Source organism: Dermacentor andersoni, chromosome 2 (genome assembly GCF_023375885.2).
Source record: "Dermacentor andersoni chromosome 2, qqDerAnde1_hic_scaffold, whole genome shotgun sequence".
NCBI classification, from domain to species: domain Eukaryota; kingdom Metazoa; phylum Arthropoda; class Arachnida; order Ixodida; family Ixodidae; genus Dermacentor; species Dermacentor andersoni.
Genome location: NC_092815.1, coordinates 156,970,139 through 156,995,871, shown reverse-complemented (window position 1 = coordinate 156,995,871; position 25,733 = coordinate 156,970,139). Strand labels below are relative to the sequence as shown.

Below are 25,733 nucleotides of genomic sequence, written 5' to 3'. Positions count from 1 at the left end.
CACCCCCTTCGCCAAGCGCTGGGCTAGTCCTGGCCCTTTCCTGTTTAGGATGTCATTTAGCCCACCTGCTACTATGACGAGGTTGCGCACGTGGGCATTTTCCGCGAGCTTTTCTTTTGCTCGTTCCATGATAGAACCAAGTGTGCGCCCTGGAAATGTCCCTACCGCCACTCTTCTGTCGCCTTTCACCCTCTCCACAATTGCCTTTGAGCACCCAGCCAGGTTTGAATCGCCAGCGATAATGACCATTTCACTTTCTCCTACCTCTCCCTGCTTCCCTTTGTCATTTTCCGCGTGATTCGGACTCGACAAGGGGGATTGTCCCCTGGGCTCCTGCTTTTTCTGCGTAGCGGCCTCAAGGTAGGTGCTGCTCTTTCCAGCTAACCCTTCATCACCCAGCCTGCGTTCGACGTATTTCTCTGACCCTCCCTCGCGTGTCGCGTCGGGGGTCAGCGTTCCATCGTCACGCACATTGCCGTTCACAATGGCGGCCCTGTTCAGCTTTTCCTCGGCTGCTTCAAGCCTTTTTTCAACTACCTTCCGTGCCTCACGCTCACTCTTTAGCTCATTTTTGAGCTCTTGCACCTGTTTGAGAAGCTCTTCCTGGAAAGCCTCCATTTTCTGCAGCCTAGTATCGACATCACATTGTGTGCCGGTTGTTTCGACGCCCTCTCCATTCTCACCCGCTCCTCATCTGCCTTGAGGAACCCCCCCCGTACTGCCTGCTTTACCGGCTTTCTCGCCATGTATTGCACGGCTTTTTGCAAATACTATAATACTATATCAATGCAGAGCACGTGCCTTTTAGAAAAAAACGATACGCACAGGATCCAAATCCTCAAAATGCCGCAAAGCAACTGTCACCACTGTTTCAAAAATAAACAATGTCTCGGAGACCGAAGGTATGACACGCTCTCGCACGCGCTCAACCACGCGACCACGCTCTCACTTTTCTACCAAACACGCACAGTAAAACCGCTAATAGGTATTTGTCTTGCCACTTCCAAGCTACTAGTTAAAGACTACAAACACTCAACGTCCCACCCGGCTGCACGTGTTGGAACACGTGGCACGAAAGGACGCTCTAATCATCCTGCAAAACAAATTTACACGAAGCACACCCGCGCACCCGAAATACGAGAGACAAAGAAAAAGGGAAAGAAAAGAAAAACCCCCCAATTACTATTTAAATGCAAAAAACCAGCAAATAAAAAACAGAAGCAAGCTCAAAGCATGCACAAAAATTTATGATTTCGTCGTCGCCACGGAGCCCCGAAAAGCACGTCCATCCGCCACAAATCCAAACTTCATATATCCAAATCCAAACTTCTTCATCCAAACTTCTTCATATAAGAAAGTGTCTGCGTTCACCCGGTCGACGGAACGCAGGCGTTAGGTTCACCCAAACGTCACGTCCGGGATGTCGCATTCATTCTTTGTTTTTCGCGTCCGTGATGTCACATCCGTCTTTGGTTTTGGCGGCAGAATGGCAAGCTCAAAGGTGAGCTACGCTCAAACAACTGGTCAAAGATGTGGATCGTTTATTTTTTGGGGCTTGTGCTAGCGTAAGCTATCGTAAGTACTTCACTTTTCCATTCGATGTGCCTCTACTATGCAAAGCTACGCTTTCGGCTGCCTGATACTTCATTTCCAGGTTCCTTACCAGCTTATTTTCCTTGTGACGCATCCCGCGGACCGCCGCACCGATCAGCCAGTGCTACAGTGCACTAGCGCCGAGAACGCATATTAGACGACACTGTTTATCTTAGGTTCCTTCAAACTTCTAAGAGCCTTTTTCACAATCACTTAAACGTAACATTACCTGGTTACGGTGCTGCTACACGGCAGAATGTGTAAATGGCAGATGACCCAAGTGCGGCATGTGCGCGCACTTGTTTAGAGAAAATAAGGAGTATTCATCATTTATCTCGCAATGTAAACGCACATTCCTGACACATGGTTCAGGTCTGCCGTCCGCCGACTAAGGGCGGTAGTGAATGAAGTCGCTAAATGAGTGCTTTGCGGCGTCATTAAACGCGCGGGAAACAGCGTTTGTTTACATAGTAATATGAGCCTTTACATAGCAATATCGCTGCGCTGTCAACAGCCATTCTCTGGTAACCTTTCTCCGCAGCGTAACGCTCGAGTGCTCTATGCAGATGTGACAAAGGTTGTGTGTGCGGTCGGTATTTGTGATTTTCTAGAAAGAAGCTTCATTACAAAGTGCATGATCGGGCTGCGTGGTCGTCTATTCTACTAGAGCGGGACAATCAATAAACGATACAAGCATGGACATACACATGCTGTTGCCAAATAACCCTTAAGGTGGGTCCATTTAATACTGGTGATTTAATCGTGGATGAAGACTGGGATGTTCTCTTTATGCGCTTGCTTCAAAGTAGGATAAATCGTAACTTGGCCAACAAATTTTACTAGTGTTATAAGGTTTTGTGAGAAAGGGTGTTGTGTATGGCTTTGTAACGAGTCATTGTCTCCCATCGCACGTGTATATCCCGGCTGGAAGTTATGTTCATGTGCTCAAGAGTGCTTCAGGAACCCTATTACAGCCACTTGTGAATTCTGGTCCTATGTAAGCATTAAGGGGTTTTAGCACTCATCTTAGTGATCACCTTAGACGTTAATTCTATAGTGTATATTGTTAACTGACAATAAGCTGGGTCTGGTAAGTTTTACATCTTGACACTAAGAACCTGTGGCATGATGAGTTTGCGCAAAAGAACAGTGCAGGTGCCATCATATATACATTCATTGTCATTCACGCACACTATTGGAGGGACTCCAATCTACATTAAGTACAGTGCAATCGGCGCCAGTACCAGTGGTCGCTCAATGTGTGGTTTGGAATTTACGCCAGTGCAATAATCAGTACCATCTTCAATCACGCACTGACTGGACAGCGTTATGTGAACGAAATCCTTGAAGGAGTAGTTGATGAGTTTCTCAGTAAAGTCCCGCTGTCACATCTTCCACTTCTGCTGTATCAGAAAGATGGGCCACCTGCATGCAGCAGCAGCCGAGCACGAAACTGGTTGGGTGCTACTTTTCAAATAGATTGGAAGGCACGAGCCTGTAAAGAGGCCGGCTAGGTCACCTGACCTCTCCGTTAAGTTTCTTTCTTTGGGGTTATGTGAAAGATTGTGCCGGACGTCAGCTTAGACGGACGTCACATTAGTTCAAGGTAAGGATAACGGATGTCTGCCATAGAATTCCGGCATCGGTCATCAAGAAAGCCACTAAAGGTGTGATAAAATAGACAGTACTGCGTAGCTGCAAAAGTAGACCTATTTGAACACGTCCTCTAGGCTGATGTTCAACGCAGCTTACGAATTAATAGATAGTAAGAGCACACAGTTTTTTTTTTGTCTGTGTGTGTGTGTGTGCCGACATTCTGATTGCCAGTTCGGCTCATAGAAGTGGTATATTTAATTTCGTGAACGCATTGGTTTTGCCTTTTCTCTACAAGTTGGTCGCTTTCCAGTGTGTTTATTTCGCTTTTATTTGTTGACACGAACCTGTTTTTGCAGCACGTGTACACTTTCATGAAAAATAAAACGCTCACTTTATATTGGCTTTGGTCCGAAGCAAGTTTCTGGTGCGAAATATAACTTCGCCCGCACTCTTTCGATGCGGTGCGAGCAAAGTCTGGATTTTGAAACATTCTGTGCCTATTACATTGCTCTTCACATTTCGTGTGTGGTCAGAGCTGCACTTTGGCTGCGTTATCAAGGTGCTTTTGTTATCATTTATCAGTCGGCCTTGAGAGAGGGATAAGTGTGACGTAGAGAGAAAGGAGAAGCTGCGAAACCTGCTCTTGGGGCTCCTTCCGTACCATTATCAAGGTGGTGCGCTGTCTCTTCGGGTTTGCGATAGGCAATGCAGTTACTTTCAATCAGCTTATTTGAGGGCACTGCTTTATGATGCGGGTGAGAGTTCACTCACATGGTATTTTTCATAGTTCGTGAGGTTATTTTCCAGTCGGTAAAATTGTACGCAATTAGTATGTCGCTGAAAACACTGCAGTTAGATGTCATTTTGGGATGCCAACAAATGCCTCATTGACACTTTGAAAATTATGAGAGTACTTCTCGAGTTAGATAATTGTAATTACCAAATTAAATCTCAGTAACGAAAGAATTACTGGCTACTACTCCACTTTACTGGAAACAATATGCACTAGGTTTTCTTCAAGTAACGGAACTGTTTTTTTTTTTTTTTTTAATCTTAGTGCATGATAGCTGTGGAACACTCTCTCTCTTCATCCCTATACCCCGTTTTCCAGTGCAGGGTAGAAAAACGGACATGCGTCTGGTTAACCTCTCTGCCTTTCCTCTCTTCTATTTCTCTCTCTCTATAATTCACTCAGTAACCATAATGAGGCCAAGCCAGATTCACTCGAAATCAGAATCGACAGCAGTCATGTGCGGCAGCACTTATGCTCGGACTAGCAGAAAAAAAAAAGAGGCTGCAGTTTTGCAGAAAGGCGAAGCAGTGTTAGTGATAGCCAAGTATGCGACAATTACACGAAGGAAGATTACACCAGCAAGGGGACTCAGGCTGTGAAATTGAACTGTCTCCTACTATGAGGTCTTGTATATACTTAGCGCCGTTACTTCAGTGCTCAAGTCTTCGAGGTCAAACGAAGTTTCTTGAAGTGCAAGAAATATATATATATATATATATATATATGTATCGTAAGGAACCGCTTTATTCCAGCCAAGCTCGGACTACTACCTCGAGGATTAAACTGTGCTGCTAGTGATGATATATGCAGATGAAAAAGATGTGCAGATGATGAAGTTGAAAGTCAGGCATGTGTTGTGCCCATGCTAATTCTCTCTCGCTGTGGAAGCGGCCGCCTGGCTGCGCGTAAGTACTATAAAATGCGTCAAGTATTTGGTTTTAAGCGGGAGACATGCACTATCTCTGTGCCACAGCAACGGGAATCGGGTGGCGTTCTAACAAGCGAGACATGGTAATTGACAGGTGATGTCTGCTCAACGACCGCGGAAAGTCGAATAAAACACCAGAAATTTTTTGCATAAGCCAGGAACGCACACAGGAGTCCAAAGAACTTCGTCACCAGGAGCAAAAGTCACAGCACAGTGGGTCGAGTCGTAACGAAACTTGCGAGCGTCCTGGGAGACGCCTGTGTTAAGCGGGGCGAGGCGACTGCACTCCGCGAGGCGAGACACAAACTGTTCCAAGAAAGGAACTGATGGGGGTACAGGAGTCGAAAGGAATGATACATCAAGAATGAAACTTGGTGAACAGCCATAGATGAAGAAAGAATGTTAAAAGCCAGTAGTACGTTGCGTAGCCATGTTATAGGCGAATGTCATGAACGGCAGGATTGCATCCCCGTTCGTGTGGCCAGGGCGGATGTACATCGCAATCATGTCAGAGAGGGTATGGTGAAAACACTCCGTCAAGCTGTTGGTCTGTGGATGGTAACTGGAAGTCGTCTTGCGAATTGTGTTAGAGGCGCACAGAACTTCGGTAAGGATAGAAGAGAGGAAGACTGCTGCGGTCACTGAGGAGAACGCGCGGAGCGCTGCGGTGTAAGATAATGTTGTGTAGAAAGAAATCGGCGACTTCAGCAGCAGTCCCGGATTGTAGAGATGCTGTCTCCGCATAGCGTGTTGGATGGTCTATGGCCGTTATAATCCAACGATTGCCATGTAAGGTCGTGGGAAGAGGACCGTACAAGTCTATTCCAACTACTTCAAAAGGCGAAGCGGGACAAGGCAGAGGTTGTAAAGAGCCAGAAGGAGCTGTTGGTCGTTTGCGGCTTTGACAATGAACGCAGGGTGCAGCGACTTCATATTCTGTTGTAAGTCTTGTGGTAGCCTAGATGAACAGTCGTCGCATGATCGTGAAAGGCTTCAAGCACCTCACATTGCAGAGAACATGGTATGACCGCGACCCATTTGTTGCCATCGATGTGATAAATGTTGCGATGTAAAACCTCATTGTGCAGCTTGAATTGATTAAGTTGTCGACGAAGTCAGGCGTTTGGAGGTGACGAAGAATCTTCCATGTGTTGGAGAATAGTTCAGCAGTATGGGTCGATGCGTTGGTGGGACACAAGGACAGATGGGCTGTCGTGTCTTAGCCATTCGAGGGTTACAATGGGTAAAGCCAATGAAGAGGACTCGGGACGTACAGAATCACGGAGAGGTTATGGTGAATCGTCATGATTCTTCAGAGGGTAGCAAGAGAGAGCATTGGTGTCTTGATGCTTCTTTGCAGCCCTGTAGGTGACATTGAAATCGTACTCCTGTAGGTGAAGCACACAGCAACCCAGGTGACCTGACAAATTCTTTAGCAATGAAAGCCAGCACAGTGTGTTATGGTCGGTAACGACTGTGAAATGGCGGCCATGAAGATATGGGCGAAATTTTTGCACTGCCCAACAGCAAGGCACTCCTGCTTGGTTATGGTGTAGTAATTCTCTGCACTGGTTAGTGCACGACTAGCATAAGTAATTACTCGTTCGCGGAATGTGTTGTCACATTGCAGTAGAATGGCACCGAGACTGACTGCTAGCGTCGGTGTGAAAGATGGTGGGCGTGGTCGGATCAAAGTGGCACAGTACTGGGTCTGACGTCAGGGCATGTTGCAAAAGCAGGAAAGCATGTTCACATTCGTCGGACGAAACAAAGGGCGCATTACTGGCGAGGAGTTGATGGAGCGGGGACGTAAGCGTAGCGAAGTTGCGTATGAAGTGCCGGAAGAAGCAAGTCCAAGAAAACTGTGAATGTCTTTTTGACGCAGTGGACACAAAATTCGAGGATGGCAGTAAGCTTCTCGGGGTCCGGTCGAATACCTTCTTTGCTGACTATGTGTCCCAGAACTTTGATGGCCTTGCTGGCGAAACTGCATTTGTGTGTGTGTGTGTGTGTGTCGTGTGTGTGTTGCGTGTGTTGAGCTGCAAACCAGCATTTGCAAGAGAGGCAAGGACTTCATCAAGACGTTGCAAATGTTGTGAGAACATGGTTGAAAACGCAATGTCGTCGAGATAGCACAGACAGGTTTTCCATTTCAAGCCACACAAGACTTATCGATCATGCGTTCGAATGTGTCAGGCACATTGCAGAGTCCAAAAGGCATCGCACTGAACTCGTAGAGCCCATCAGGGGTAGCAAATGTCGTTGTTTCTTTGTCGGATTTGTACATCGGTATTTGCCAGTAGCCTGGTCTAAAGTCAAGGCTAGAAAATTATTCAGCACCGTGGAGTGAATCTAGTGCATCATCCATCCATGACACAGGGTAAACATCTTTGCGCACGATTTTGTTCAGCGCACGGTAATAGACGCAAGAACACACTGAGCTGTCTTCGTGACAATTGCAACGACATGAGTGTCAACAGCTCAAGTGACAGTTGATCCACGAGGCAACAGTTGGGGTTCGAGAGTTTGGTTTATTGCAGTAAGCAATGCCGACCCCTCAGAGAAGCGAATAAGGCCAGGAGTAATCAGAATTGCTCGAGATAGGGTATGGTCATAGGGTAGAATGAGTACGCCGCCATCCACAATGTTACAGGAGTTGACACCTATAATCTCTCCTCTAGGTGGCCAAAGAACGTAATCGGAAGAGGTGACGAGACGAATGCATTCTTCGTGGTTAGGAAAAGAATTGCCAGTGGCATCCAGTTGTGTGAGGTGCTGACGACAAGAGATAGAAGCAGACGCCAAAGAAGTCCCACCCCAAGATGAGTTCATGGGTCACTCACGAAATACCGCAAAAACAATGTGGTGAAGAATTTAGTCTATGGACACACGAACAGTACACGGTGCGATTGGACGAATAGTAACGTTGGCTGCTGCACAAAGAGAAAGGCCGGAGTAAGGCAATTCTTGTGTTTTATAGAGTCCCGAACAGTCACATGGCAATAATCGCCAAGCATCTTGTAACATGGAGCCACCTCAGAATTGCACCAAACAAAGATGATGGATGCAGCCAGTCTTGCCAGATAACTACATTTTGACTATTCTGTATTGTTTGCATTTATTGTGCAAAAGGAATTCTCGCAGAGAGTTTTATCTTCAGTGGCCTTCAGTTGACGTCATCTGCTACAACTAGCACATAAGTTAACTCCATAGCACCACTAGGATGGAGACATTGTGTCGTGGGATGCTTCCTTAAAAGTGGACAAGAAGATTTTAAAGGAAAAGTGTGAGATGGTCACAGTAATAACCAAGGCATTTGGCATGGGAATGACCCAGCTATGAAGGTATTATCAGATGTGGACAAGCATACAATACTAAATGGCGCCTTGCACGAGTCCCAAGTGTCAAATGTAATGAGTATTGTGCATTGAAAGGGCCAAAAATGTTTTGTACATGCAAGGGAACACTATGGGCATTTGATAGCAGTTGCTTAGATGTACTACATTTAAAGGAACCAAACGAATTCCCTTAGACATAAGCATGCAGCAAATTCAAGGACTAGATGAAGCTTCAAAGAAACTGCATTTCATGTAGGATAGGTGTGAATGACCTTTGTGCATGAGATCAGTGACAAAAACACTAAATGAATGCAGTACAGTGTCTGTATCATATCTTGTGCAGACCAAACTAGCCTGGAGTTTCAGCATTCCTTGTCAGTACATTTAAATAGGCACAACATTGTTCAAAGTGCAATATTCTTCTACAAAACATAATATGCAAGATGTAGCATGCTAACTCTCGTGGCTCAACAACTACTGAACCGAAACCTCAATGAGCAGTGAAGCGTCCTTGTAATTTTCATCGTAACCATACTTTTGCTCTTGAAAGTGAACCTCTTTAGTGAATTTGCTTGTGTATTAATTTTTCTTTAGGCAAGTATTTTTTATACATGTTAATGTCTCAATCCTGCTTTCTCTTTCCGGAGCTAAAACAAAATGCCTCTTATTTCAATTTGATCTTTTGACCTAGGAAGCCATCATCTGGTGCTGTGTACAGCAAGCACATGCTTCGGGCAAGGAGGGAGCCAGCACCATATCTACATCAGCAAGAACCTCGGTGCTCAAAATAAACATTTTCTGTGCAAATACCTGTCTTTTTATACTTCCAGCATGAATTAATAAGTTTTTTTTGTCTTCACATGCAGGAAGGTTTATAGGAATAAATAGTGACTTGAATGCCCAGGAAAAGCCTTGAAGCCATTCTACTTGTACAGTGATAAAGTACATGTGTACTTGAACTTGATAGTACAGAAACGAAAGGCAAAGTAACAGGCAAAATGCTCGGGGCAGCAGTCGTATAAATGGTAGATGAACACAGCTAATTGTGCTGTCCAGTTTCATTCAGTTTGACGAAGTGTTGCAAGAATTGCCTTCAATATAAATCATTCAGTTTAGCCAGCTAAAGTCGAACTCGTACAAACTTTGGAATGTCTGCTGAGAATATTAGCATACATGGTATGTGTGCATCCTTCAGCAGCACTACAAGCCCAATAAGGTTTTTGCGTTACTGTCCCCCCTCCCTTGGGGTTATTGCAGTGTCTACTTCAAGTGCTTGAGGGTATAATGGAGAATGACTCCAATTTGCTATAAATATGTGCAGTGTTGATGCAGAAATGAGAAGGCTATATAAATATGCAGGACAAGAGCTGGTAGGCCTGGTTATAAGCATGAATAAGAAATTTATAGATCAAAGGCAATATGAATACAATATGTTAAATGACATCCATATGTGGGAACTGCCCACATGAAAGGAAAGAAAGTGCAATGCTTGCAACCTACCAACACAAACATCAGTCGGGAAGGATTCTGTGAGGATCCACTAAGTGGACTATTTCAGCACACTGATTAGGTAGAGCTATAAGCTGGTAGAGCAAGCGGCAATCGTCACCGTGGGCTCTCGTGCTCTATTCATTCAGCGTGTACTGGAATGGACAGTCCACTTAGTCAACACTTACAGACTAGCCCCCTAGGGCTGTGGAAGGAAGGAAGGAAGGAAAACTTTATTTGGTCCTGCAAGTAGTGATAATTAATCACTAAGCGGGCCGCTCCCACGTCGGGATCGGAAGGCCAAGCCTCACGGCCACATCGTGAGCCTGCTGGATGAACCTGGATGACCTGGATGAACAATTCTAGGGCTGTGGAAGCACGCAGTATATTAAGCTTAAGTCTGTGTGGAGTGCTACCTCCTGCTTATGTGGCAAGTCCTCCTGTTTACCTGTTCCTTTCAACTGAGAGCTGAGCACCGCCTAGGTTAAGTCAGAAAAAGCAACCAGCGTCCATAGAATTCAAACTATTACTATTTGCCCTATAAAAGGGGACAGTGAAGCCTAAAATGACACTTGACTTGGGCCATATTTTTCGCAATATGCCCGAGAATATTGGGATTTCCCATCAATTTTACCCTTCCTACATCACATAGTGAACAACGTGAAAACTTAACACTGTTGCGCAGAGCGATGAAGGGTCAGGATTTGAGCGAGAAAACAACACGACACCTGAGCGCAAACTACGAACTGGTTTACTTTTCTGCAAGTGAAGCGTACATAAAGCCTACACGCATGCACAGGAGTCCTCTTCCCGGTCTACCTACACCCTCTATTGTCAGCGATTATGCTAATCTCTTTATTGCTGAGTGAAATAGACGGCGGACTGACACATGAGCCCTGTGGGTCCACCTTGAGGTTGTATGCTTCCACGACTTCTCTTTTCCTTTGGTTCCTACTTTTCAGCAGAATCATTGTCTTGTGATAATCACCAGTTGATAGTTTGTGCTCAGGTGTCGTGTGTTGTTTCCTCACTCAAGTCCTGTCCCTTCTTCACTCCGCACAACAGTGTTAAGTATGTCGAACCAACTAGCCCACTGCACAATTTTCCTGAACTTGAAAACAATTGTAAACTAAAGTCCGTGAGAAACGAAGTGTTCTGTCATGACATACAGATTTATGCATGATCACTTTGCTATATAAAGATACAATTTTAGCCAATGTTAACGAAGAGCTTCACTTTTGGAGTTCACTTAAATAATGTCTGTGATGCAATGTGACAGTACGAGGTCCTGGAGATGCTACTGTGGAGATATGTCAACATTGAGCCTATTCCTGTTTAATCTATGGATAGATGCCTTCACGAAGAGTTGGAGAAACTGCACAATACAATGTTTTATATCACATGTAATAATTATGCTGTGATAAAGTGTACAGGCTGAGCTTAATGTTTTAGAAAAGCTCAAGAAAAGGCTCCAGAATAGGTATGGTGATAGGTATGAATAGGTATGATGCAACCTTTTATTTGGCTCTCTTCATAGTGAAGTCTAGACGCATCACCTCAGCCACACTTAAAAAATCTGTGGGCTCGTACTGCCCATGCCTTTACTGCACAAGTTGCCTTGGTGCTCCCAGTCTTGACAGGTAACACTTAAGCACCCTCTCATGCACATGTTTGTTCCAAAGCTACAGTTGCTAACTAAAGTAACTCCCACATGCGATTCTGTAACTCTAGACCTAACTGCAAAAACGCATGCATTACTACGAGTTTGGCATAGAGTCCACATGAAATGTGCACAACTTCAAATTTCGCATAGGCAACAGATAACTGGTAACCTGTTAGAGTAACAAAATGGATGCCAAGGAAAATTCACCCAAAGCCTTAGGCAGGAAAATGAGGTGTGATGAGATAAATAGCAATCACATTTGATCGACTGACTAAAAGCTGGAAGGGGTATTGCATTTGACATGATTGAAATGAGCTGCAGCATGGCATGGTAACTGTGGCAGCCTTTACAATGCCATGCTCTCTGAATTACACTTATGTGCATCCATATGCTGCAGCGACCAACAGTTCTTATTCAAGAAAGCCAGGTTTGTGGTTCAGCACACATCATACGCTGGCAAACTCACTGATTAGTCAACTCCCTCAGATCATCCCATGAGTCTGAGTGAGCCCAGCTGAGCAGTATTTTGGCGAGTTTGAGCCCGAGTGAGCTCGGCTGAGTAGTATATTCTTATGAGTTCAAGTGAGCAGCTAAGTATAATTTTGGCGAGTCTAAATAGTGAGTTCCGATTATTTTGCCAACATATATATGGTCCGTGTACTTTCGAAATTCAGGTATGACACTTGCGCATAGGTTGGAAATTAAGCTTCTCGCCAAGTGACTACTGCAGAAATGATCATAGAGCTAGAGAAGAACGATACGCCTTAATCATGCAGCGTGCCGCGCGGGATCCGTGGTGTGCAGCGTGCCAGTGGATGGGTGCGTGTTTGGGAAATTAGGGGGTTTCGACCCATTCACAGATAATTTCCATAATACCTTTCTCCATAGTGTATTATTGCGATAGCAATTTTTGGACACCCTAAGCGAATTTTCGCCATCGCCCTGATGTTTGGTTTAAAGTCCAAGTGTGACAAAAATTATAGTGCCCCGTTGCATCCCACGTGCTGGGGTTAATTGCGAATGAAAGGGTGCGAGGGTGAGCCGAGAAGGATGGCAGCTTTATGCGCGCTGTCCACGTCCCGTGATCAAGCGCGCGCTAGGGTAGGAGAGCGCGCGACGTCTCTTCCCCGGCCGTGCCCGTGCATACGGCTGTCCGCGCGCAGCAGAGTGCATATACACGGCCCGCGCGTGCCACATTTTTTAAAAGTAATTTGCGGCCGGTGTAAATAAAGGCCGCAAGCCGACGTGGCTGCTGGTTTCACGAGTGTTGGAAGTAGCGTTATTCAAGTTTCGGACGAAACTTAGAGAACAGTGACTTAAAACAGTGAATTCCTTAGAGGGGCCAAAATTTTGGGGCGCATGAGCGGCACGTATAGTAGAATGCAGTGTTCCATTGTAAAAAAATTTTTGATGTAACAAAGTAGAGTGCTGAGTGTTACGTCTTTGTTACATCAAGGTTCAACAAAAATTAAGCGCTGGAAATCAGCGCTGGGCGCATATGCAACTGGATCCACACTGAAAACATTTGAGAAAACATTTTTTAAAATATACTCTGTACATTTGTATAAATCCCTACCTGCAGATATTCCTCTGGTTTAGCCTAATTATGTGCTGCCTACTTAACTTACTGACGCAGCACACGTATCATTCCGAAATTTGCTTTTAGAAAATGCACTGAGTTATTGAATTTCGCGAACAGAAAAAAAAATTGCAACTTCCAATATAGCGTGCTTCCTAGGCTATTAAATAGCTACAATGTTCAAGGAACGTACTGTTTCCATCAGTGGCTTACTCATGCAGTAAGATGTACTGCTCCTACACCTTGTAATAAAAAGCATATGCATCGACACATAGCAGCTGGTATTCTTGCTTATTTTCTCATCACAGAGGTAGATGGGGCACATGAACCTATATGCTCACACAAATCAACGTGACCAACTACTGTGGAGACATGGCAACGAATTCTTTGTTTACCTTGTACACCACAAGTGCGAGGTTTGCGCATTCATTTGACTTCATGAAACCCTATTTATACTACAGGCTTTACGGCAATGCTTGCATGCAGTGCGGTGAAGCGCTCGACAAAACTGCACATATATTATATGGTTTGTTTGATATTAACTCGAGATGCAAACGTTTGTGCAGGCAGGCAAGCAATGTTTCCATTCACACAGCGCACCAAAAGAGCGTGGTATATGCATTGATCTGGTTTCATGACATCGTGCTTTTGCCACTAGCTTTACGGCAGTGCTTGTGTATAGTGCTGCGAAGCACGACGGAACTGCACATTATTATACGGTGTGCTCGAAATCTACTCGAGATGCAGACGTTTGTGCAGGCAGGAAACGAATGATTTAATTCACGTAGCACAACACGAGAGCGCGCTCTATGCAGTCCTTTCATTTAATAAAACTCTATTTCTGCCACAGGCTTCACAGCAATGCTTGTGTAGGGGGCTGTGAAGCTCGACGCAGCTGTAACAACATCCCACGGTACACCCGATTTTTACCGCGTTTGTTTTAAAGGGCCCCTCACAGGCTACATAACAAATTTTGGTTATACGCTGAAAGTTGTTACGTGCCCTCTAAGAAGTGTTCTACCGCAAGCATTTTTCAAATTGGTTCATTAACAGCAGAGAGAGAATTATTGAAGTGCCGCGAACACATGATTTCAGGAGGCAAGCGTCGCCGTCTATATAAACACTCTCTCGACTTTCCCCGTTTCGCCTGTGTAAGCGAATTTCCTTCACTGCGTTCTCCCATACCGGAGCCGAGGGGTCGCGCGGCGGGTATACCCTGCCGTCTTCTTTTTTTCACCGTCACCGGCACACTTCCGGTGACGGTGTCGTGCGAGCAGCACTGAGGCAAACGCGAGGGGATGAAGGAGCATGATCGCAATGCTGGAACACAGTAGACAATGACGTATAGTTTCGTTCTCTGCGGGCGTGCAAACGTCGGAAAAAGGAGACGAAATGGAAATTCATATTGCTACAGTGCGAAGTAAAACAAAAGCACCCAGACATTCGGGTTGTATTTTTCATTATTTCTCTAAACTTTAATTAGTCCACTGAAGCAACGTACAGATTCAACAAATAACTGATGCTGCCTTGAATCTAAGTCACGTGTCACTCTGAATGACATCACAGCACAGTCTGTGCTCCTACGCAGCAGCAAAGTTATGGGCATTCATCTGCTTGCTGCTGCGATAACATTATCACACTTGAACTCAGAGGTACGATTTTTGTTGTGTGAGGTTATAGATAGCCAGTAGACTACTTGTCTGATGTTAAATGCTATGACCCACTGGCAATCCACGATGCACTCAATGAAAACGTTTTTATGCTGTGTGCGGCGTGACTCTCCAGTGACCCACACGCAAGAATTCTCGCTCTTGTGTTGCCATCTGAGGTTTGAAATTGCAACTAACATATATTTTTATTGCATTGGACACGGGGTGGCTAGTTTGTTTCGGAGAGTCGAGTGACGGCGCATTTCTCAGTTGGGTTTCTTGCAAACTTTCGCCGCAGTTCTTGAAATACGTGCCGTTGGAATAAGTACCTGCATTTTTCTTGCTACTCCCAAACTTTTCAGCGTGTCTAATAGATAAATCCTCATGCCCCTTCCGGATGCAAAAAAAAAAAAAAAGCACAATGCAGAGGAAACAAATAAACTTAGTTTTGGGCCAGAAGAATGCACCAGCAACTTCGCGATCACCAGCGGATGAGTCAAGTGCTTCAGTGTCAGATGTTCAGCAGTGGACAGACAGTGAAATCAGTGACAACGATAGTGTTTACGAACCATCACAGACCTCAGCCAGCATGTCGAATGGAGAGTCAGACCTGACTGATGATTCTGAGGTGAATGATTCAGAATACGATGCTCTCATTTCCCTCAGCCCATCTCTAGAGAAATGGACACCGGCAACAACCACTTCGCCTAGTGTGACACCGCACTCTAGGCCGCCCACTATCATTCAGTTGCCATCTAGCCGTTATGCCCCATCTTTATGTTCACTGTTTATTACGGATGACATTTGGCAAATGATGGTCAATGAGACAAACAGGTTCACACAACAAGTGTTGAAGTCAACTACTCCTAAATCTAAATCACGGTTGAAAAATTGGACGGAAACCAATGCCCAAGAAATTAAAGCCTTTATTCGAATACTGATTTGTATTGGTCTCCTCTGTCTTCCTACTCCCAAATCTAAATCACGGTTGAAAAATTGGACGGAAACCAATGCCCAAGAAATTAAAGCATTTATTCGAATACTGATTTGTATTGGTCTCCTCTGTCTTCCTACTCCCAAATCTAAATCAAAGTTGAAAAATTGGATGGAAACCAATCTCCAACAAATGAAAGCATTTGTTGGAATACCAATTTGTATTAATCTTGTCCATCTTCCTATCTGAGTCACTACTGGGCAAAAAGTAACCTGTATGGTGTTGAACTCATTCGTCAAAATATGAGCCGTGGCCGCCTTTTCCCTACTTTTGAGGTTCCGGCATTTTGCGGACAATTAACTGGTTGCAGAGTTGCAGGATCATGTCTTTAAGATCCATCCTCTGGTAGAGAAACTGAACCAAAATTTTTGCCACTGTGCTTGAGCCGGGAAAGGAGGTTGTGATAGATGAAACAATAGTGCCATGGCGAGGCAGACTTTCGTTCTTACAGAGTCAGGCTGTTCAAGGCATGTACCAAAGACGGTTACAGGCTAAAGGTTGATGTATATGCCGGAAAGTGTGACTGAACAGTTGGCATCGGACATGCCGAAGATGTATGCTTGAAACTCCTGCAAAATTACAAGGAAGTCGTGTGCCCGCTGTACGTAGACAACTTCTACATGAGCTTGCCACTCACTCTTCGCCTTCTAAAGGAAGACACTTTCATTCGTGGCACAGTTCGCTCAGTGAGGAAAGGGCTGCCAAAAGATCTCACTGAAGTAAAGGTTGCAAATGGCAGTGCTACCGGACTTCAGTCCAAAAATGGAGTGAAGGCACTGAAGTGGATGGACAAGAGGCCTGTTCTGATACTCACATCTGTCGCCAAATATGAAGCAACTTTGGTGGACAGTGGGAAGAAAACAAGGGACGGCGCACCAATCATGAAACATCAGGCCGGTCTCGATTGCAATGCAGCAAAAAAGGGCGTCGACTATAGTGAACAAATGACGTTATACCACAACTGCCTTAGAAAAGGACTCAAGTGGTACAGAAAGGTAGCTGTTGAGTTGCTCATTGGAAGTGTCATCGTAAATGCGTGGAACATTCGTAGCATGCTTGAAGGAAACTCTACGCCAATTACAAAATTTCAAGATGAACTAGCTGGCTCATTCACTGTTCGGCCCTCGTCAAAACAACATCGAAGAAACTCGTGGGAGGAATGTCCACATGCTAAGAAAAACTGGCACGTCAGCACACTCAGTGGCACTGCACTGGCTGCTATGCGGCCAACAGTACCAGCAGTAGCCCAAACACTACGGTGAGAGTGAGAAAAGTGACCACTTTCTGTGGATAATCCCCTGGCAAGCCATTCATCTGTTTGTTGTGCTTTAATTATAAGCACAAGTAACCTGAGAAGCAAGCTAGCTTCAACCGTAAAATGAGTAGGATGAAAACTTCAAAACATGGTTAATGTTCCTACTAAATTTTAGCCTTTCTCTAACCAATAAATATTTCTAACACAGGAACTGACTTCTTGTCTTTTCTAGTGGCAAGCACTTTGTAGTTCAACATGGTTTCTAGCATCTTGAATTCATTGAAGGGCTACAGAATGTATTAAAGAAAGATAAAAAGGCATAATGTTGTGCTGAACGTGATCAAGGCACATGTACAAGAAACTATAGTTATTTGTTCGATGAGGACAGTAATGTGCTTTAGCAAGTTAGAAATTTGTTACGAACTTGCCCACATTCACATCTTAACAGATTTAGCAATGTTTCCACTACGTAGAGAACCTTGATCTACAGTGCTTTTATCACCCTGAAGAAGGTTGGTGTTCCTATTATAAAATGTGTACTTAAAAAGCTCAATCTCTCAGGATTTTATGTTGTTTTACTTGACATAAGCTTACGAGGCTTACAGATTACGTGCTCATATCTCAACCTAAATACCCACTTCCTTTTCAATGATTTTCATTTCTGTAAAAGCTCAGTAAATTTCGTCAGACGAGAAGTGCAAATGCGTTTTTTATTCTTTCATACTTGGTGCTTGCTAGCCTGCTGCGATAGTGAAGTACAGCTTCAAGAGGAGAGCTGACTGAATAGTTTGCTTTTCTGTATGCATGCAGTATTACACTTGAATGCAAGCCTTTTTGAGCTTTGAAAATTTTTTAATGGTCTTGTTCTGTTGGGTTATTAACAGAAAATGTTGAAACCTTACTGTACATAAAATTTATTCTATAGCCTGTTTATTTTTACAATAGTGATTGTTCTACAAGTGATCAACATCAGCTAAACAAGGGAGGCCTCTGCCTGCAGCCAGTGTTTCAACAAGAGGACTAGTTGACAAAGATGAGTTTGTCACAACGTTGGCTCCAGCCCAAAACATTCCTTATTCGACTTGTATTTACATCTTCCTGTGAATCTGTTTGTTGCTCCAACTCCAATACACAAAGATGAGTGGAATGCATAAGCTTACTTGTAGAGCTGCTCAATGAACTGCTGCATAAGTTCAACTCAACTGCAACGTTTTGAACATCAGGACATGTGTAAGTGAAAATTAGTTTGTGATGGCCATGTGGGTCTGTTTTTCTGCCTGAATAATAGGGAGAGGAGAGCAAGATAATTGCTTTGAGAACTTTTAAGCAGAAAAAGCATGGTGGATGAGGAGCAGTGGCCGGGATAAAACATTTCAGGAGTTCAATGTAGTAAGGAAACAGGAGTAATATGATTAACTTTGCAAGAATATGAGACCATTATAACACTAGGGGAAACAGACTGGCCAATCACAATGAATTTTCAAATATTGTAACTGATCTAGAACACCTTGCACGGCTGCTGTAATTAGGAAAAAAAATGTAGCACTGTCTTAAAAAGACAGCTTTTTTGTTTGTTTACTCTGCTATGCCACTGTACACATTATTACTTGGAACAGATAGTCACCATATGTCTGGAGGTTTTAGATCACCTTCTTGGTGTGCTCCCGATATATGAACAGTTCAAAAACATTAACATTGTTGCTTGGTTTATTGCCCAAATAGACCGGCACGTAACGACTGACTAAGGAAGCAGGCGTGTGAATATGCGCACCCTGTATCCAATCAACCCCTATATCAATCAATTTTGTACAATTAGACCTCCATATATTGAACTTTAATGTAACAAACCGTTTCACTTTGCAGAACTTATTTGGGGTGCATATATAAACCTTCAATTTATTGAATTCTGTTTATCTGCAATTTAAATTTAATGAAATATTCTTCTAAAATTTAAATGAGGATATGTGTTGCATTTGAACTGTAAATTCTATGGACGTACAAGCGCTTTTCGGGAGTAAAGCTTCACGATTTCCTTCCCTAGTTTATTCGACTTAAGGACAAATTCTGCAGCAAAGTTATAAAACGACCACAGGCGATAAGCAGCTGAATGCGAGGTATCTGGTACAGACCGACGGCGGAAAACATACAAATCACAACAGCACACATTCAGGCGAGTATGTAAACAGGCGAACTAAGCAGGGAACAAAAACAATACAGCACTGCTTTTATAGGTACCGAATGATCAGAGTTTTGTCAAAGTTGGTGCAAGCACACATCCGCAAATAAAACTGGCTCCCTCTGTGCATTGCCCAATACTTCAAGAGCTGACGCCTACACGACCACCAGGGGAGGTTATAGCACTTGTTTCTGCTCTGATCATATAGTCATTCTTTCTCTATGGTATAGTGTTCGAATGATGTCGCGACAACGCAAGTACATCAAATAGGGGCGACGACCTTCCACAACTCCAGAACATCACAGTCATAGGCAAAGACCGTTTGCACATGTACTAACCAGCCAAACAAGCTAACCACGGCAGCGAAGACCACTTAAATCGAAGATACAACGCAGAAACACGTCGAAAAGGTTTCACCATAGAGAAAGGTTACAACACCCTGTTTCACAGACGCTCACAAGAAATGTCCAAAGCATGTACATACAAAGCGCACTACCGCCGCCTTTTAAAAATCCAACGGGAGCCAAGTTAAATCAGCTATAGTTGGCTATTTGGGTGAACGCAGCGAGGGCGTTACACACGGAGGAAGGAAACTAAGGAGAGGCCCTGACGTCACTCTTTGTGAAGCAAAAGTGAAGCCGGAAGTTGGCGTTGCTCATGGCGATGCTCCGCCTTTTGTGCCACCCTCCTCTCTTGTTTACATCTTTCGCGAAACCACGCCGCGCTGCGCGTGGTTTCGCACGCGGAGCGCGCGTGCTCGCGCAACATCCGGCAGAGCATGGTGCAGGTAACACAGCGCAACAAGACACGGTGACTAACGCAAACCCGCCCACACAGCGCCTTTGACACGGCACGAAACCTACCAGAGCAACACGTGTGCGCGCTCAAAAAATCAGAACAACGCCGCCATTGTGGCCCAAAAGGCGTGGCCATGCAGCAAAAAAAATAAAAAAGCAGCAAAAGAAATGAGAACCTATACGTCATTTCCGCCACACTTTTCTCCTAGCGCGCGGACGGGGTAGGGCCTCTCCTTAGTTTCCTTCCTCCGTGGCGTTACAGCAACCCGGTGAACGCAACGCACCCGTTCGAACCACCGGGTACGCGCAACGCCGGCCTTCATATAATGAAGAACAGAAGCGCCCCCTGGGGAATAAAGAACTGAAATGAATAACGAAACTGAATATAACATCATGTATAGAATTATGTGTCACTTGAATTATGTGGGGTGCATGCACTCTTAAAGCGGTTGCACCCTTTGGGGTGTATATTTGTCCGACAACAATAATCGTCACTTGCCTAGCTTGCGTTTCCTTTCTTGAAAACTCGGCGCTCGCTACTTTCCTGTCGAGAATGCTGCGTCACACTTATAACGCGCATGCCGTTCGTAACTGGGAAGTACCGGGCTCGCTTGTTGAAGAAAGGAAACGCGGGCAAGACAGATGGCGATTATCGTTGTGGGACAAGATAAGCCCCAAAGGGTGTAAATTTTTCCAAGAGAGTGTGTCGCATAGAATAAAAATAAAAGCCATTATCTGCTGCGTGCTACGTATTCTGACGTAAACGTGCTGTAGAGAGCAGATTTATATACGATGCTGCAAAACGCGACTACCACAGTAAACAAAGCGAACATGTTTATTTTGTCTCCCACAATTCTACTGCGAAGAATTAAGATGAGAAGATATATAAAAAAATGGCAAGTCCACTCGTTGAAAAGTGGCAATATGATAGTATTTTGTTTCCGAGGCAACAATTAGTACTAATAAAGATGAACTAGCCAAAAAAATGAAATATGTAGGACTAAAGCCGGTGTAAAAAAAAGAAGAAAGTCAGTTTTCTTTTTTATTTTAACCCAGCGGCTGTGGTAAGACAGTGAAAAGCGCAAGTTGTAGCAACTTAAGTTTTGGTTTCGCTTTTGTGTCTCCGTATCGAACCCATCGCGGTAAACATGAAGAGATTGCCTCTCAAGAATGGCTGATGTTTTCAATGGTATGTTGCCTCACCTGATCTTGCTTTTTTGTCTCCTTTGTTTCCATAACTTATCGCCAAGCTGAAGTTGCTTATGGGTGTGTACATCGTTTTGCACTCAAAGCATACAATCAGAATGCTTATAAGCTGGCTTAGTGTCCCTTAGTCTATGACTCAAAAACTGAGTGACTTGGACCTAGTCATCAGCTGTCATCTGCGGACGTTGATTTCATAAAAGGTTTTGTCCTTCTACACGCAGTCCTCACGAAGGGATATTGTAATGTAAATCTTTTGTCCCCGGGCGTGTTGATCTTGTTCGAAATAAAGTGTTTCTCGTGTCCTCAAACTAGCGTTTGTACATTTCCACAGAATGACGTGTTTGTTTACATTCGTTGTCTCTCTGACTTTTGAAGTCCGTCATGGCAGTCCGCCGTTCGTTGCGGTAGCACGCAGTGACATTGACTACTGTAGATCGCACTACAGACACGAAGTTTAGGTACGATCACGTCATTCATATTTATCGCTCGTTATGCTGTGTAGTTTCAGGTTTGCATAACAATCGCTCAGGGTTTATAATGAGTTATAGAATAAAATACAGTTTGACAGCCGTATGCTCGTGATTTCAGGCGCGTCATATTTTATAGCCTAATGCGCTTCAGTGTCGAAACCGTTCATTGTCAACTGTATTGCAGGTGTATTTCACTGATGTCATCGTCTGCAATGTTCGTGCTCGAATGACAAAATGTCGTTTCTCTTTAAATATACCTGAGTCGTAGGCTCTTTTACCGCTTCTTGTATTGCTAGCACGATGTATTGACACTCAACAATACCTAACAAGTGTTTATTTGTCCCGTTCCTGCAGTGTGGCCTTGAAGATGAACTTGACTTGTAAGGCTATGTGCATGCGTGTTTTTGTACCCAAATATATGGGTGATGGTCTGCTTTGGCAGAGGTGATATGTTGCGGAAACAGCTCTCTTATTTCCGAAGCACCTGGGAATTGTATTTACGACGTGAGTGCTTCAAGGAAAGCTAGCGTATGTTTTTTTGCCAGAACTCGCATATTGTAGGGCAGCAGGAAGGCCTTCGAATCAGCAGCATGGAAAGGGATGTGTGAGAATGTGCCTTTTATTCTTTGTTGCATTTCAGCCTCCCTAACTTATGAAGTCGGAGCTGTAGAGTATGACGACTTCAAGCCATCTGAGGAACCTGTATATATATTGGGAAGAAAGTACAGCACATTTCATGGTCAGTTCCTTTTGCATGTCACTATATAGTATGGATAGCTTGCATGTGATGGTGGGCTCACTATATTATTGTTAAGAATTCACAGCCTCCGGTGTGCTTCTGGAGACATTTGGATTAACATGCAGCACGCCATCATGCCAGTGACTCCGGCATAATAGCTGTGAGGAAATCAGTGCCACTTATATTACTGTTTGTTGTAAAAGTTGTGCACACACTTCGAAGCACACATGTTGCCATTGAAAAAGCCTTTGCTGAACTATCCCGTGCTTGGAACTGCTACAACGTTGTCAGCTGAGAAAATGACAAGTTTCTTTTGATTGTGCTCCAGCTATCTTACATTATGGAAGTTTATGCATTGTTTTTCATTACTGCATGAAACACATTAAATTGTGTGTTTAGTTATGTGTCATGTCTGCCATGGCTTTCACAAATGCCAGATATTAAATTGTGCCTTCATTTGTTCCAGAACTTGATGACCTCAGGAACAATATTACATCAAAGGTCTGGCTGACATATCGAAGGAACTTCCCAGCAATTAGTGAGAAAAACAAACTTACTTTGTTTCAGATTTGCATTTACAGCAGCCTTGCATTAGAATTTTTGTTTCTATACTTTAATGGGTTGTTCATCTCTGCAGCAAATTGTTGTTAATGTTCCTGATTTGCAAAATGTCTAACATTAATAGAGTATTTTTTCTCTTACCAGAACAGTAATTAATTTTATCTAGCTTCTGTACTTGAATCTCCTGTTGCCTACAATGGCAAAATGCAAGTTTTCATGCACACTTGCATGTTGAAATGATGCCCAATTACATGCACATCGAAATGAAGCCCATAACTTTGCAGGCTCAAGGAACGGTCACACAACCACAGCTCAGTTTATAAACTTATGCGTATAAAACATTCATAGCCTTGCCACATCAAGTAATCTCTGCTTTTTGTTTTGCGATGCGATGCCACCGATGGAATTTCTGATGACGAAAGTGGTGGCCAAATCATGTGGCAAGCATTAGTGTGAAAGCAGACAATACATCTTGTTGATGTAGCTGTGCATGCTTGTTGATCCCAAACCAGGGGTTATCAAGTAAATGTTGCTTGCACAGTCTCGGACATGCAGTTTGGATGATCTAGACAGTTGTCCTGCCCTCTTTACATGCAGCTTTTTAATGATTTCTGCAGTGCAACCGCTTGACATTGAGCTGCCTGGTAGAACAAGCACATGCCAGTATTATCATATTAAAACAATTAGCACTAACATGCACGAACTGTTGTAAAGTGTAGCCTGTGTAAAGCTGCAAATAAGATGGAAATCATTCGACAAATGTTACATTATAGTTTTTTTTTTGTAGTTTTCTAGCAGGACCTTGTCTCTCATTTGAGAAAGAGTGTTTCCTCCTCAAATGCCATACCTTGTGTTGTAGTCATGAGAGAAGAAATGCTGTTATCATTGTGTTGTTTGCTTCTATTACGCAGAACAGCAGAATGAACTGCATGCGCCATAGTTCAGATGCAATTTCTTATATACGGGGTGTTGCGTGTGCCGAGGTATGCGTGGCCGGCAGGAGGTCCGGACCCCACTTCACGCAGAGTCAGAGACGAGGAGAGCTTTCTTTATATTCTTTATAATTCTTTATACAATGTGTACAAGTTGGCGTGGTTATCAGGAGAGACCAACAGAGCAGCTCCAAGCTGCTTAAATAACACCTCCCCGTCCCCAGATTCCCCAGGCAGTCCCTAAGGACGCCCAATTTTGAGAGAGAGAGAGGGTCTGGGCAGCCTCCGTGGTCCCAATGCCGCTTTCAGTGGCCGGCGCCTCCGGGCACCGCGCTGCGCCGTCAGGCCAATCTGGCGGTCGGTCGGTATGGTGCGCCGGGCAAGTTCAATGGCCCGGCATAGGACAAAGGGAACAATCTGCAAGGCAAGGTGTCGACACATAGTCCTTGGGTGGTCGCTAAAAGGGTTGCCCCTGGGTGCCGCCGCACAAAGGAGGGGGGGGTGCATTGCTGCCCGCACGAGGAGGGGCCGAATAGCAGTCTGTGAGCCGGCGGCCGCTTCCGTCGTTGACGCCGTGCAGCTGCGAGGACACCCAAGCCGTGCACTTAGTCGTCATGTGCCCGAAGCGGGCACCATGTGGGGATGAATGCTGCCTCCACGGTCGACACACCACAGCACTGGCCTCCCGTCAGGCAAATCCCAAGGCACAAACATAACAGGGGTAAACCTTCAAGTAAGCACTTACTGCTGCTAACGTGCGCTTATGCAAAATTTTGTCACAATGTACAGTCCTTGCCACTTCCTCATTTTAGCATACTGTTTATTTAAAATTGAATTGGTTTCTACTGCTAGTTTTAATATAGAGTACGTTCTGCATTATTGCCACATACATTTGCTTTGCTTTTGTTAAGAAGGAGTTCGTGCAAGCGAGCTATGTGCTCGAGTCTGTGGTGTTTTTCTCGTTGCTTGGATGTAGCAGCCTGGTGCAGTGTTTATTATAGACTGAGAGTGCTAGACTACACGTAATGCGTTGCTTGTCCTCTTGGATTTGCAGGTGGAACAGACTACACCTCTGACACAGGCTGGGGATGTATGCTTCGGTGTGGGCAAATGGTAGTTGCTGAGGCCCTCATGCGACGACACCTTGGAAAAGGTCTCTTTCTTCGTTGTTTCTTTCCTTTTTTTTTAAATAATATCTAAGCTTTCTAAAGATAGAAAGAAAATAATTTGAATGCTTCTTTCAAGTTTGTGATCTGGTTTGACGGCTGGAGCTTTTGTATTCTTACACCAAAGATGTTATAATTTCAGCAGTACTATTTGGATACATAAAAAGAATATTAGAGTAGTACTGACATACATTTTTAATCTACGCACTTCTCGCACATGAAAGAATCGCACTTGTCTATTCGGAAGGTTGGGAAACATTCATAAGATATTTGATATGATAGTTGTCACAAAATGCCAGACCTGGCATTATCAACATTATCATGACACAGACCTGCCGTGGTAGCATAGTGGCTTTGACATTGCGCTGCTAAGCCCAAGGGCACGGGATCAAATTCCGGCTATAGTGGTTGCATTTAAATAGAAGTAAAATACAGAATCGCCTGTGTACTGTGCATTGGGCAAACGTCAAAGAAACCCAGGTTGTCAAAATTAATCAGGTGTCCGTCACTATGGTGTGCCTCATGATCATATCATGGTTTTGACATACCAAACGCCAAAATTAAATTCTTTTTTATCATGATACAAAGCAAAATTTGTTGATGTGTCGCAGTAATGCTACGCATGACGGTGTTGCTCATTAATATATATGAGCAGCACTAGGAGTCTTCCTGCTTTTGTGTGTAATAGCTGCAGCGATCATCAAAATGGAGCTAGTCACATTATTGTGATGTCATGACGTATCTACCTCCTGTGTACCATTACTGAACCTAGTTAATAAAAACGAGTACAGGGTTTTTCAATAAGGGTGG

The 25,733-nt window shown here is 44.1% G+C and overlaps 1 protein-coding gene and 1 long non-coding RNA gene across 6 annotated transcripts in view; both read left to right on the top strand.

The window, feature by feature from the left end:
- Positions 1-1,359: 1,359 nt before the first annotated feature.
- On the top strand, positions 1,360-9,055 carry LOC129387280 (uncharacterized). 2 transcript variants are annotated; one of them, XR_008614541.2, is made up of 2 exons: positions 1,360-1,501; positions 7,592-9,055. It is a non-coding gene; the product is annotated as an uncharacterized lncRNA (long non-coding RNA). The 2 variants fall into 2 exon arrangements; XR_008614540.1 differs by having other exon boundaries at positions 1,487-1,575.
- Positions 9,056-20,956: 11,901 nt separating this feature from the next.
- The window catches only part of Atg4a (Autophagy-related 4a), a 39,217-nt gene continuing 34,440 nt past the window's right edge, over positions 20,957-25,733 (top strand). The window contains exons 1-4 of one of the 4 annotated variants that reach the window (XM_072286573.1): positions 20,957-21,038; positions 22,166-22,264; positions 22,731-22,802; positions 24,812-24,910. In XM_072286573.1, the coding sequence (XP_072142674.1) occupies positions 21,020-21,038; positions 22,166-22,264; positions 22,731-22,802; positions 24,812-24,910 (289 nt within the window). In that variant the 5' untranslated portion in view covers positions 20,957-21,019. The other 3 variants (XM_072286575.1, XM_072286574.1, XM_072286572.1) reach the window with 3 other exon arrangements.